At 45.6% G+C, this 14434-nt stretch overlaps 1 protein-coding gene across 5 annotated transcripts in view; it reads left to right on the top strand.

Moving 5' to 3' along the window:
• Positions 1 to 4773: 4773 nt before the first annotated feature.
• The window catches only part of CNTRL (centriolin), a 60202-nt gene continuing 50541 nt past the window's right edge, over positions 4774 to 14434 (top strand). For 2 of the 5 annotated variants that reach the window (XM_054007565.1, XM_054007571.1), the window contains exons 1-6: positions 4774 to 4855; positions 8201 to 8459; positions 9974 to 10107; positions 10719 to 10849; positions 12829 to 12970; positions 13911 to 14097. In XM_054007565.1, the coding sequence (XP_053863540.1) occupies positions 8234 to 8459; positions 9974 to 10107; positions 10719 to 10849; positions 12829 to 12970; positions 13911 to 14097 (820 nt within the window). In that variant the 5' untranslated portion in view covers positions 4774 to 4855; positions 8201 to 8233. The other 3 variants (XM_054007566.1, XM_054007568.1, XM_054007569.1) reach the window with 3 other exon arrangements.

Genomic DNA, 14434 nt, shown 5'->3' with positions numbered 1-14434 from the left:
GAAGAACTTCCTTTTATTTGTTTTAAACCTGCTGCCCATTAATTTCATTTGGTGGCCCCTAGTTCTTATATTATGGGAACAAGTAAATAACTTTTCCTTATTCACTTTCTCAACACCACTCATGATTTTATATACCTCTATCATATCCCCCCTTAGTCTCCTCTTTTCCAAGCTGAAAAGTCCTAGCCTCTTTAATCTCTCCTCATATGGGACCCGTTCCAAACCCCTAATCATTTTAGTTGCCTTTTTCTGAACTTTTTCTAATGCCAGTATATCTTTTTTGAGATGAGGAGACCACATCTGTATGCAGTATTCAAGATGCAGGTGTACCATGGATTTATATAAGGGCAATAAGATATTCTCCATCTTATTCTCTATCCCTTTTTAAATGATTCCTAACATCCTGTTTGCTTTTGTGACTGCCACTGCACACTGCGTGGACGTCTTCATAGAACTAGCCACGATGACTCCAAGATCTCTTTCCTGATTAGTTGTAGCTAAATTAGCCCCCATCATATTGTATGTATAGTTGGGATTATTTTTTCCAATGTGCATTACTTTACATTTATCCACATTAAATTTCATTTGCCATTTTGTGGCTCAATCACTTAGTTTTGTGAGATCTTTTTGAAGTTCTTCACAGTTTGCTTTGGTCTTAACTATCTTAAGCAGTTTAGTATTGTCTGCAAACTTTGCCACCTCACTGTTTACCCCTTTCTCCAGATCATTTATTAATAAGTTGAATAGGATTTGTCCTAAGACTGGCCCTTGGGGAACACCACTAGTTACCCCTCTCCATTCTGAAAATTTACCATTTATTCCTACCCTTTGTTCCCTGTCTTTTAACCAGTTCTCAATCCATGAAAGGATATTCCCTCTCATCCCATGACAACTTAATTTATGTAAGAGCTTTTGGTGAGGGACCTTGTCAAAGGCTTTCTGGAAATCTAAGTACACTATGTCCACTGGATCCCCCTTGTCCACATGTTTGTTGACCCCTTCAAAGAACTCTAATAGATTAGTAAAATATGATTTCCCTTTACAGAAACCATGTTGACTTTTGCCCAACAAGTTATGTTCTTCTGTGTGTCTGACAATTTTATTCTTTACTATGGTTTCAACTAATTTGCCCGGTACTGACGTTAGACTTACTGGTCTGTAATTGCCAGGATCACCTCTAGAGCCCTTTTTAAATATTGGCATTACATTAGCTATCTTCCAGTCATTGGATACAGAAGCTGATTTAAAGGACAGGCTACAAACCATAGCTATTAGTTCCGCAATGGTTGTGGTGAAGACAGAACCTTTACTTGCCAGTCCATCTGTGTGCAATACTTGAGCAAACAAGTCTATAAAATAGTCAAACTAGATAAAAGTTGTGCAAGGTTTTGCAAGTTTAAACAAATACTGTAGCCAGTATTTACGGGAAAAGATGTTTACAATAGGTATCTCTGATCAGTATAACACAAAATTATAAAAAGTATAACATGCTACAATTACATTTGCCACAACAAGAGTAACTCTAATAATGCTCTTGGGAGGTAACCATTAACGAGATAATATTTAGAAGTTATGATGTTTTCAATTATTATACAAAAATAAAGCTCATATTACTTATTATTAAGAAAACCAAGCTATGATGGTCCATACAATAAATTTCCATGGGTAGATAAACAAACAATAAAAAACACTGATGAACAAAATTTTACAGGTCTGTCTTTTAATACTTAAATCTTTCAAGTAACTGTTTTTAAATCTAAGGTAAAATCTGACGATACTCCTTTCCCCTAATTTTTTTTCTGATTTTGTATCAATGCTTGCTGTAAACGGAATCAAAAACAAGCCTATCTGATTTTGAAACTAATGCAAAAAAGTTATGTAGATTATTTTAAATACTGCTATAAACAAGGTCGCAATTTAGGGCCAGATACTGCAATTTGCTCTGCACAGGTAGAACCTTGCATGCATAGCCTCAGTGACTTCAGGATAGAGGTGCAGATCTCAATAAATTGCAGAATATATCCTTGGTTACTTGCTTTTCTAAAGTAATTTTAAAAGCCATGGAAGTAAAACATTTTTTTATCCAAGTAGCAGGAGATGACAGGATACTGATAAAGTACAAATATGTATAAAATCTCACTCATTAGAGGTACACTTCCTTCATTTTGGTTAACTTGGAGACTAGAGAAAGTGCTCAATTTTTCTCATGATGAATTATGTTACATATTTCAAGGTGCTATTTCAAATCACCCACACTACAAAAAGCATCCACCTCCAACTTTACAATGCTATACTCAAATGTAACATATTAAGTATGGAAAAAATTACTTATTACAGAAAGCAACAATTTAAAATCACTTCACATTGTCAGCTAGACAATTGTTGTGAATTATTCTGGTAAAACAATTCAAAGATATTTCCCTTTTTAAAGCCAATACCTACACTCACCCTACTCCCATAACTAATGCCGCTGATTTACTTCAGTAAGAGTACTCATGCACGTAAGGTCTCAAGGCCTAATTTTCAAAGGTGCTGAGCAGTTGCATTTCCCATTGACTTCAGTTGGAGTTATGGATGCCTGTCACCTCTAAAAGTCAGGCCCAATGGTCCGACAATCCTGCAATGAATTCTGCAAGCATTTGGAAAAAAGTTTTTTTGCCTCCATTGTTGCAGAGAAAATCTTTAAAACATGAATTGAGTGTACCCTAGAGTCTCAGAAACTAGAAGGCTAAGAATACAAGATTACTCCTGAGAGCATTCTGCACCAAAAAAGTAAAAATTGTGCGTGCAATACTTTAAAATTCTGCAAATTTTGTCAAATAAATATGGAAGCTCCAGTATGGCATTTGGGAGCAAAGGCCACTGGCTGCACAGAGGTGGGAGATTACTGTACAGCTCCCGCCCCCCGGGACACGTACTCAGTGGTGAGGCTGCACCCAACCCTGACGTAGCGTAAGGACCGGGCGTGCCCCAGAAACAACCCAGGGCCCTATCCCTCTGCGCCAAGTGCACCAGCTGTGGGCAGGCAGGCTCAGCAAGACAGGATCCAAGTGTGAGAGACCCAGGTGTGGGTTGAGAGGGTTCTGTGTGGGGCAATCTGGGTGCGGGCAACTCAGTGTGGGATCCAGGTGTGGGGGGAAATATGGATGCATAGGGGCTTGTTGGGGGCGGGGGTTCTGGGTGCAATGGTAATGGGACTTTGCAGGGGGTCCAGGTGAAGGTGGTTGGGGCTAAGCAGGGAAGTCTGTGTGTGCATGGGGGATAGAGCTCAGCAGGCAGGTCTGGGTGTGGGGGCATCAGTGGGGCCATCCAGATGCTGAGGGAGCAGGGCTCAGTGGGGTGGGGAACCAGCTGCAGCTGGTTGGGGTGGGGATCCGGGTGTGAGTGGCTCATCAGGGTGGTCCAGATGAAGGGGGAATGGGGCTCATTGGGGGGGGGGTTCTGACTGTGGGGGAGTGAGGCTTGGTGAGGTATGAGAGGGTCTGGATGCACAGGGGTTGGGTAGATGGGGAGCAACTCCCTGTACAGGTATCCCTCCCCCTGCAGCTGAGGAGCGATGGGTGCAGGAAATGAGTGGGGACAAGGGGGTTGCAGAGCTTCCTGCAGCTGGGGGAGAAATGTGGGGGTGGGTCTGACCCAGTCCCCGATGCCATGCAGGGTAAAAGGAAGTCCCATACTCCCTAGTTGAGCCAGGATTAACAGCTGATCCTGGTGCAGGGTAGGAGCCACCTGCCAGGTCTTCCCCAGTCCCACCCCTCTGCCCCACAGTGATTTACCTCTCTGCTGGCTGCCCTGTGCACCTAAAAAATACGGGGGGGGGGGGGGGGGGGGAATCACATGACTGCTCTTGCAGCTTCCCTTTTCTCCCCCCTTCAAAAAGTCATTTTTCTGTGGGGAAGCACAGAAATCTTCGGGGGGGCATAAATTCTTCACATGTGCAATGGCACAGAATTCCCCCAGGAGTACAAGATGTATTATTTTTGAAAGCCCTCATGATCATAGCCTGTTTTTGAATGATATGGGTTGGCAATGCCTGCAGTCACCGTATGCATGCATCCACCTCTGGGGAGGGCCTCAACAACCCTGCTCAGGACACAGTTGGGAGGGGAAATGTTGGCCAAGGCGTGGGTGACACCTGCCATTTCAAAAGCCAACGTAGGAATAACTCAGCATAAGTTGGGGCCCCACCCCGCAGAGATGCACTCGAGCCACGAGGTGCCATTGCTGCGTCTGCCCTCAGCCGGGTGACGATGGTGCCTTACGCCCAGGCCCCGAGCTGTGGTCCTAGCTCCGCACTCGCGGCTCCCAGCGCCCGGCTGAGATCAAACCTCCAGCAACTCCGCCGCGTTAACGTGGCCGGGCTCGCCCCGCCACGGCCGGAAATCAATGCGGCGCGGCGCTGCCCTGCCCCGCGGGACAGAGGGGGCGGGAGCGCCGCACCCTGGCCAGCCCTAGCCACAGGCCAAGCGGCCCCCCGCCGGCCCAGCTGCGCCGGAGCAGACAGGGCCTTGGGATACGAGGCCTCCTGACGCATCCAGGCAGGGGCCGCTCAGTTGGCCTGCGTCGGCCCAGGCCGGGCCGGACACCGGGGTCCCACACAGAGCGGGGAAGCCGCCTCAGTGAGAGCCGCTGGTGTGGGGTGACTAAGCCCCGCCCCCCTCCCTGAAGGGCCCGCCCCCTTGAGGCAGGGCCTGGCGCTGGGGGGTTGCCGCGCTACGCCATGACGGAAGGGGGCGGCTGTGGCCGTTAGGAAGGGGCGTGGCCACGACGGTCACCGCCCCTCTCCCGTCAGCACCAAACCGAAATGGCGATGGCTCGACTTCCAGCGCCGGGCTCTTAAAGGAGCCGCTGCACCGTAAGTCTCGCGCCGGGGGCCGTAGCCGTCGTAGTGCCCGGCGGGGAGGCGGGAGGCCGGTTTGTCCACAAGAGGGCTCCAGGTTTGTCCAGGCCCAGAACGCCGGGGAAAGAGCAGGCGGCGGCGAGGCGTTACCATGTCAACCCAGGTAATCAAAGCGGAGCCGTGGGGAACTACCTGGGGCGGGGACCGGGATCCCCAATCTCTGAGACAAGACCGACCCCCAGCGCCTCAGGTGAGAGGGGCCCGACCCCCCCCCATCACTCCCTCTCCCACCAGCGCCTCAGGTGAGAGGGGCCCGACCCCCCCCAATCCCTCCCTCTCCCACCAGCGCCTCAGGTGAGAGGGGCCCGACCCCCCCCAATCCCTCCCTCTCCCACCAGCGCCTCAGGTGAGAGGGGCCCGACCCCCCCCAATCCCTCCCTCTCCCACCAGCGCCTCAGGTGAGAGGGGCCCGACCCCCCCCCATCGCTCCCTCTCCCACCAGCGCCTCAGGTGAGAGGGGCCCGACCCCCCCCCAATCCCTCCCTCTCCCACCAGCGCCTCAGGTGAGAGGGGCCCGACCCCCCCCCATCGCTCCCTCTCCCACCAGCGCCTCAGGTGAGAGGGGCCCGACCCCCCCCCAATCCCTCCCTCTCCCACCAGCGCCTCAGGTGAGAGGGGCCCGACCCCCCCCAATCCCTCCCTCTCCCACCAGCGCCTCAGGTGAGAGGGGCCCGACCCCCCCCCATCGCTCCCTCTCCCACCAGCGCCTCAGGTGAGAGGGGCCCGACCCCCCCCAATCCCTCCCTCTCCCACCAGCGCCTCAGGTGAGAGGGGCCCGACCCCCCCCAATCCCTCCCTCTCCCACCAGCGCCTCAGGTGAGAGGGGCCCGACCCGCCCCCCATCGCTCCCTCTCCCACCAGCGCCTCAGGTGAGAGGGGCCCGACCCCCCCCAATCCCTCCCTCTCCCACCAGCGCCTCAGGTGAGAGGGGCCCGACCCCCCCCAATCCCTCCCTCTCCCACCAGCGCCTCAGGTGAGAGGGGCCCGACCCGCCCCCCATCGCTCCCTCTCCCACCAGCGCCTCAGGTGAGAGGGGCCCGACCCCCCCCAATCCCTCCCTCTCCCACCAGCGCCTCAGGTGAGAGGGGCCCGACCCTCCCCCCATCGCTCCCTCTCCCACCAGCGCCTCAGGTGAGAGGGGCCCGACCCCCCCCCCCATCCCTCCCTCTCCCACCAGCGCCTCAGGTGAGAGGGGCCCGACCCCCCCATCCCTCCCTCTCCCACTAGCGCCTCAGGTGATTGGGAACTGACCCCCCCCCAATCCCTCCCTCTCCCACCAGCGCCTCAGGTGAGAGGGGCCCGACCCCCCCCATCCCTCCCTCTCCCACCAGCGCCTCAGGTGATTGGGGACTGACCCCCCCCAATCCCTCCCTCTCCCACCAGCACCTCAGGTGAGAGGGGCCCGACCCCCCCCAATCCCTCCCTCTCCCACCAGCGCCTCAGGTGAGAGGGGCCCGACCCCCCCCAATCCCTCCCTCTCCCACCAGCGCCTCAGGTGAGAGGGGCCCGACCCGCCCCCCATCGCTCCCTCTCCCACCAGCGCCTCAGGTGAGAGGGGCCCGACCCCCCCCAATCCCTCCCTCTCCCACCAGCGCCTCAGGTGAGAGGGGCCCGACCCTCCCCCCATCGCTCCCTCTCCCACCAGCGCCTCAGGTGAGAGGGGCCCGACCCCCCCCCCATCCCTCCCTCTCCCACCAGCGCCTCAGGTGAGAGGGGCCCGACCCCCCCATCCCTCCCTCTCCCACTAGCGCCTCAGGTGATTGGGAACTGACCCCCCCCCAATCCCTCCCTCTCCCACCAGCGCCTCAGGTGAGAGGGGCCCGACCCCCCCCATCCCTCCCTCTCCCACCAGCGCCTCAGGTGATTGGGGACTGACCCCCCCCAATCCCTCCCTCTCCCACCAGCACCTCAGGTGAGAGGGGCCCAACCCCCCCCCATCCTTCCCTCTCCCACCAGCGCCTCAGGTGAGAGGGGCCCGACCCCCCCCATCCCTCCCTCTCCCACCAGCGCCTCAGGTGATTGGGGAATGACCCCCCCCATGTCCTGCTTGGGTCTCAGAGCCACAGGAAGGGGTGCTGGTGCATGTAGTGCATCAGTCAGAGGGTAGCAGAATTGACGTGCACTTGTCATGTCACAGTGCCCTGCGAAGTGTCATTTCTGGGAATTGTTTACTGTGAAGTTGTGTTGTGTTGTGTAGAACTGATTGCTGCCAGGGTGCAGCGGGGTGCAGATTCTGAAGCCCTGGTGATAGGTGTGGAGTTACATTGATGTTCATAGATTCATAGATTCATAGATTATAGGACTGGAAGGGACCTCGAGAGGTCCCCTGCCCGCATGTTGTTTTAGTGTGGTGACATGTGGATGTGCAATGTAAAAAAAATCACTATGTCATGTTAGTTCATAAATTCCCCCATTCCTCTAGTCTCTGTCTATGAAGAACGAGTTTCTGGCTTTTTTGGAGCCTTGAGGTGGACCAGAAGAATGACATTTATAAAATCATGGCCATTGTCATCCCCTTTTGAATGAAGACGTCTCCAAAGCTTTGTGCCACGAGAGTGATTACATTGTATCATGCAAGAAAAACCCATAATAAAGACCATTAGCCTTCAAAAGGCAGATGCTCTCATCTTGGCTTTATACAGAGTAGACCAAAATATGCTTTTGCCTCCTGGCTTGATTTTGTAAAAATCATTCCACAGTGAGGATGTGGGTTTATGGGCTTCCACGAACAGAAAGAATACATAGAACCTTTAGTTAATGAGTAGAGTTAACCTAGAGTAAGTATATTTTATTATGCAAGGCATTTTATTTAGGTACCAGATAATCAAATGCTTTCAGACTATCATGAATATTAACTGCATTGGCTTGCAATCTACTTCCAGATGCATTAAAGTCAGCGGAAGTAGAAGTAGTTGAAGTAGTGTGTGTTTAGTGGAGGGTCTCCAGTTGAGGAATTTCCTCTTCCTGCATTGTGGTTCATCAGGGCCCAACTTTACTAACTATTAGAGAATGAGATAAGAAGCATCTTTTTCTTAAGGATCGTTGCTGAAGAGGTTTTTCTTAGGTTTTGATGGCAGAGAGGGGATTTCTTTTTTTTTTTTCTTAACTCTTTATTGTGTGCCATCTAATGGCACTTTTGGAATGTATATCAAACACATAGATACCAAAACAATGTGTGCACAAACATCATTAAAAAAAAAACAATATACACTACTTCAGTTTACATCTAAACAATTTCAGTAAGATTTATGCACATGTACAGTCTATGACAATCTTGAATATATACTTTTAGTCTTACAGATTTTTGCCAGATGACTGACTGCATTCTGCGCAATGAAGAAAGGGTCACTACAAAGAACATCACCTAGAAAAAGACAGATATCACCCTCTCGTACACCTAGTCCAATGTCGACTGTCACTTCAAGTACCAGGTCACCATCTCCTCTTAGCAGGCAGGGCACACCTGCTACTTACAAAACAAGGGGACAGAGGTATCAACAGCTTGATGTTACAGTAGAGAGTGATGTAGGAGCTTCTTTTGAATATCAGATTGACAAAGGTATTGTGTAAATAACAAAAATCAACCCTGCATGCATTTTAATATTGGCAGAATAAAATTTGCTACATGTCCATCTATTATGAGGTGTATTAAAGGGTCATTGTCACATATTTTAGACCCCATATGTAACCTGCCCTATAATAAATTGTCTTAAATTCCTTGTGCATCATCCAGATTCCAAATATCGACATTACATATTTCTGTTTTTAAACCCCTGAAAACTATTTTATACAGAGCACACACCCTCAGGCAGCAGAGAGGGCATAAATTAACTAATCGCCCCTAATCCTAGACCTGTGAGTTATCATCAGTGAAAGGTGATGTACAAATATGACAGTAAACAAGACCTCTTTGTTAGTTTCAAATTCAACTGGAAATCAAACAGCTGGAGAAAGTATTTACTACATAGAAAAGATTAAATTAAAGGGCACCTGATATATTAAAATACACCTCTACCTCAATATAACGCTGTCCTCGGGAGCCAAAAAATCTTACCGCATTATAGGTGAAACCGCGTTATATTGAACTTGCTTTAATCCACCGGAGTGCGCAGGCCTGCCCCCCCGGAGCACTGCTTTATCTCATTATATCCGAATTTGTGTTATATCGGGTCACATTATATCGGGGTAGAGGTGTACATATGTAATAAGTCAGTAAAACATTTTCACATTATATATAATATTAATATTTCAGCTGAAAGACTAGATGAAAAAAGATTTGGATTAATATTTATTTTGCTCCATAAATTTGCTTGGTGCTTCCTTATGATTTGTATTAAAGTAGCAATTAGTAACCAGGGCCTGTTGTGATAGGCACTATACCAATACACCACTACCCCTATGTAACGCCACCCGATATAACACGAATTCGGATATAACGCGGTAAAGCAGTGCTCCGCGGGGGAAGGGCTGCGCACTCTGGTGGATCAAAGCAAGTTCGATATAACGTGGTTTCATCTATAACGCGGTAAGATTTTTTGGCTCCTGAGGACAGCGTTATATCAAGGTAGAGGTGTATATAACAAAACGACAATCCTTGCCCTGAAGAGCTACAGGAATAAAAGACACATGATCCATGCCCCCAGATTTTATAATCCAAACAGGAATTGATGATGATGGGAAAGGTGAGGGAACCTAGAAATCTCACTTAATCAAGCTCTTGGCATACAAGGATCGGGGCACTCTGATAACAACTGGCACTAGAAACTGTACCGGGGTAGCAAAATGAGGCCCTGGCTCCTTTCATCCTCCTGCACTAGACAGTGGAGGTGGACTGGCACAGGGATAATGCACACTGCATCTTGTTAGAGGATTTCCCAGATGCCCCTCCTCAACACTCCCAGAGGCACTGTACTTTTCTCAGGCACAATGCTTCTTGGAGCTGCTGTCAGTGTGTATCTCCTTCTCGGCCTCTATGCAGGTTTCCCTTGTTTTGTTGTTCTAACTAAGCAAAAGCATTACACATTTTTTCTTTCAGTGCTAATCGAATCACACTTTTTCTGTTGTTGTTTGCAGATGAAGACTCTATTAGTCCAGGAGTTAGATACATTACAGAATCTCTTATTAAAAAGCTGTCCAAACAAGAAAATCTGACATATGTAAACTCACTGAATCTTTCTCTTGCTAAGGATGGGGGCAAGAAATTTAAGGTGGGTTATTGTATGCAATTTCTTATTAACTATAATTCACAATAATATTAAAGTTCAGTAATATTTTAAAACATTGGAAATAATGGTTAGGAAAACACCAAGTAGATGAGAAGAGCCAGAGTCTACCTCTTTGGGCCCACTTCTGCAACCGCTACTTATGAAAGTAAGAATTACAGAATCAAGCCTCATCACTGTACAAATTACCATTGACATCAATGAGAGTTTCACATATGGAACAAAGCTAAACTATGGCTATATGTTTGTGTAATTTCTCAACTTCTGGGTACTGGTGCCACTTTTGAATTTTTTTTTTTATTTTAATTTTTTGTGTGGAAAGTAGTCCTTTCTGTAGATGAGGCTGGTCTACTGCAGGGCTAGTAGCATCTGTAGTTTTCCACTCTTTTGCAGTATGGAAAGCTGCAGATGTGTTCAGTTGGTCCCGGGGCAGAATTTCAGAGCTCACATTCGCAATTCTATGGTAAAGGGCATAATAATGATTTGTGGTGGCTTTTATGAAGACATGATTCTTAAAAACATAAACCTGCTGTTCTGAATGCAAATATATGTACCATCTTGTATTAACAAATTACTACATATAATTTGTTTTTTAGTATATAGAAAACTTGGAAAAGTGCTCTAAATTAGAGGTATTAAATCTCAGTAACAATCAAATAGAGAAGATTGAGAAGTTGGATAAACAGTTAAAGCTACATGAACTCAATTTGTCCTACAATAAAATCAGGTAAGCAGACACTGTTTCTGGTGTGGGTGGAGAATGTTACTTATTTTTAAAAATTTAAGTTGTTCAGATTCTATGGTCAGGAGTGTGGTATAAAAGTTAGTTAGATATATTTAAAATATTTCATGCATTAATATTACAAAATGTTCTTGCAGTTTGTTATATAAGAATGGAAAAGATTCACCTTCAGAAAAGAGAACTGAAGATTAAACTGAAATGGCCTGCTCATGCAGTCAGTGCACACATTAAACTCCTATTCTATTTGCCACAAAAGGGCAGCTTTCAGTGTTTTGGGAGGAAGTTACTCTATTGAAAAAATGCTGAGGGGACAGTGGATGGGATGAAAGAGCAACTTCTCCATGCTCCCCTTAGTTTTACCACTGGTAAAGTAGGCTTATTAATTTCTTCTAGTGGAGGCTTGCTTTGCAAGTGCAGTAACCACAATAGCAGTAAAGAGGTTAATAAAGGAAGCGTGCAAAAGACTGACTAAATACTATTTCTACATACTGCAGTGATGCAACTTCCTCTCTCGAAAGGGTTAGAAAACAAAATAAATTAATGCCATAATAATAAAGTGATATATACCCATAAGATTACATTCCATTTTTGCTTGATTACAATATACATAGCTTAAATGACACCTTGGTTATGACTTGCTTTGCACTGTTACTATGTATTTGAAACATATATTGCAGAATTAAGGTTACTTACAAAAACGATTGTTTGGGCTATTGAGGCACTTCTCTATTGGTGGCCATTCCTAAACATATGGTAGTCAACAGAATAGGCACTGCAATAGTAACCAGTGTAGGTAATCAACAGCAATGATGTGACGGCATACATTTTTCTTTTATGTCTATGGCACCATGAAAAACAAAACCTCTTGTATGTTCACCTATTTGAAGTTGTTCAGTATCTTCATAAAAATGCATTCTTCACACCATAATGTCTTCAGGTAGTGCAGACAGCCAACTTGCTATGTTCCCAAAATAAGTATGGAAGATATTTGTATTTACACTATTCAAAACCAGGTGAAAGGTACATTACTGTCATCTCATCTTACACATTTCGTATGATCACTTAAACACCAAATATTACACAAATTATGCAAAGAGACAAATATAAAATTTACCAGAAATGAATGTGTATTGCAAACCATTCCACCCCTCGTGCAGCATGATTGGTTAATGTAAAGGGATAACAGCAGTGTCCGTAAAGCACCACTATGTATGGCAGGTACTGTTGGGCCTCTTCTTCCTCTCTTACTTTTGTTGATAAGAAAAGCCTTTTTTAGTGTCTTTTTACATCACATACATACTTGGATTTGCAAAATATAGAAATGTTTTCTGACCACGATTCTGACAAGAAAGTGAAACTCAACTGCCATTTTTTCCACAGTGATGTGTACTGAGGTCAATTGATAAGTACTTGCGAACAATGGTCATTTAGTTATATATCTTCTAAAGTTGCTCTCTTTCCAAAAGAGAAACATTCTATTGATATTTTTTTTCTTTATACTGTACATATTCCACATTTGAGAGGCTACAGACCAGTCACACCTTTATAATCAAAATTATGGTGTCTGGTTTTTTGCCTCTGCTTGATTCATGTTTCCTAGGGCTGATTCTAAAATGTGAGAGAGGGGAAAATGAATTTATTAAAATGAAACTCTCAAGATATTTTCATCATTTTAATTATAGTGTTAAAATAAGGAGATGTAAGATACTTAATGCATATTACAGAGAAACCTGCAATAAAGTCCGGCTACAGTAGGCAACGTCTGTTTTATCTAACCACTTTAAAATATCTCCAGGTTTTCAGTACAGTTTTGTTTGACCACCTTCACTGTGCAGCCATTTTTGCTGGTTTCTTCGGTGATCAGTTAAGACAGGTTTCACTCAGCCTTCACCTGAGGCCATAGCTACACTATGTATATGATTTGCTTCGTGATGTCTAAATTCTATTTTTCTTCTTGTTTTCAGTAAAATTGAAGGTCTAGAGCATATGCAGAATCTACAAAAGTTGAACCTTGCAGGAAATGAGATTGAGCACATTCCTGTATGGGTAGGCAAGAAATTAAGGTCCATGCGCATCCTTAATTTGAGGCAAAATAAAATATCATCAGTAAGTGACTTTAACTAGAAGAAATAATTGTTTAAAAATAAAATATTTCTGAAACCTTTCATATTTAACATCTCAACTAATATGATCAGCAACATGAAAATTAGGCTCTCTGGGGAAAAGATATAAGAATATAGATTTGCTGTCTACATAACAAGGCTACTCACTGTTTATCAGGAAAACTCTGCACAAAGCACTCGCATCATACAACTATTATTAGTCAGGGCAATGTAAGGCTTTGCAAGCTCCAGGAAAGACTTCATGGAAGTTGACAAGCGTCTCTCAAATTGTGGGTTCCATTTCAGTTATTCATGATGTGCGACCAACTCTAATTAGCATAAGTTAGTTACATATGTGTTTTGTGCAAAGAATAGAAGTGATTGGCATTTTAAAAAAAACTTCTTAACTGAGACATGATTAAATTAATGTCTGTGGTCCCCTTTGTGTACTCTGCGAGAATAGTGTTGTGAGTAGGGCTTATTTTAGTGGGAACTCCTGAAGGAACTATGCTGTAGGAGCCAAGATGGTCCAGCCCTCTTTGACGCTGACTTCACAGGATTGGTGTTCCGTTTCCTCATGAACCCCAAGGGTGTCTGGGATTGGAAGGCTGTATTTCTCCCCCTCCCCCAAAGTGCCCCTCCACCTGAGGTGACATCTACTTGGGTCAAGGTCAAGATTCCATAACTTTCTGTCCACTTCCCATGGGTTTCTCCCACAGAGAACACTTTAACTCCATAAAGTTAGTTCACAATTTGAGCTCTGATAGTGCTATATAATTTTGGTGGGGGCATCATTTTCAGAAATTAATTTTTTTTATAAACAATGAAATGTAGACTTCACTTACATTAACAATGTATTTTATTTAAAAAGTAGAAAATGGATGGTAGGGGAGTGATTTTCTTTGGAAAGATGTCTAATCATTGTACCTTTCTCTTTGATTTAGCTCCATGACATAGCTAAACTGAAGCCCTTAAAAGACATGACTTCTTTGTTCCTGGCAGACAATCCAATTGTAAATCTGCCTCATTACCGCCTGTATACCATATTCCACCTGCGCTCACTGGAAAACCTTGACGGACAGCCAGTGACAAATCATGACAGGCAGGAGGCTCTTGAGAGGTTTAATTTAGGTAATCATGATGATATGTTAGACCTACTGTGAACTATACCAAATTTAGAAGGTTAGAATGAAAAGCTTTGTAATTACTGATATCATGATTTGATATGGATTATTAAAATTAAGGTTTAGGTACACTGTTAAAGTGTACTGCCAACTTGTGATGTGACTAGCTATGTCCTCTAAAAACTGTTCAGAGGTCCTCCAAGGAAAAAAAAGGAGGATTTTAGCCTACTCGGTGTCCAATTCCATTGCAGACACAAGAAGAATTATCTTGTATTTAAATTCATATTTAAGAAGGCTGACTTTATACATCAGAAGGTCACAAGCTATGTTTTACTTCTCATCTC

This window comes from Malaclemys terrapin, chromosome 17, assembly GCF_027887155.1.
Source record: "Malaclemys terrapin pileata isolate rMalTer1 chromosome 17, rMalTer1.hap1, whole genome shotgun sequence".
NCBI lineage: Eukaryota > Metazoa > Chordata > Testudines > Emydidae > Malaclemys > Malaclemys terrapin.
This window is presented reverse-complemented; position numbering and strand designations above follow the sequence as displayed.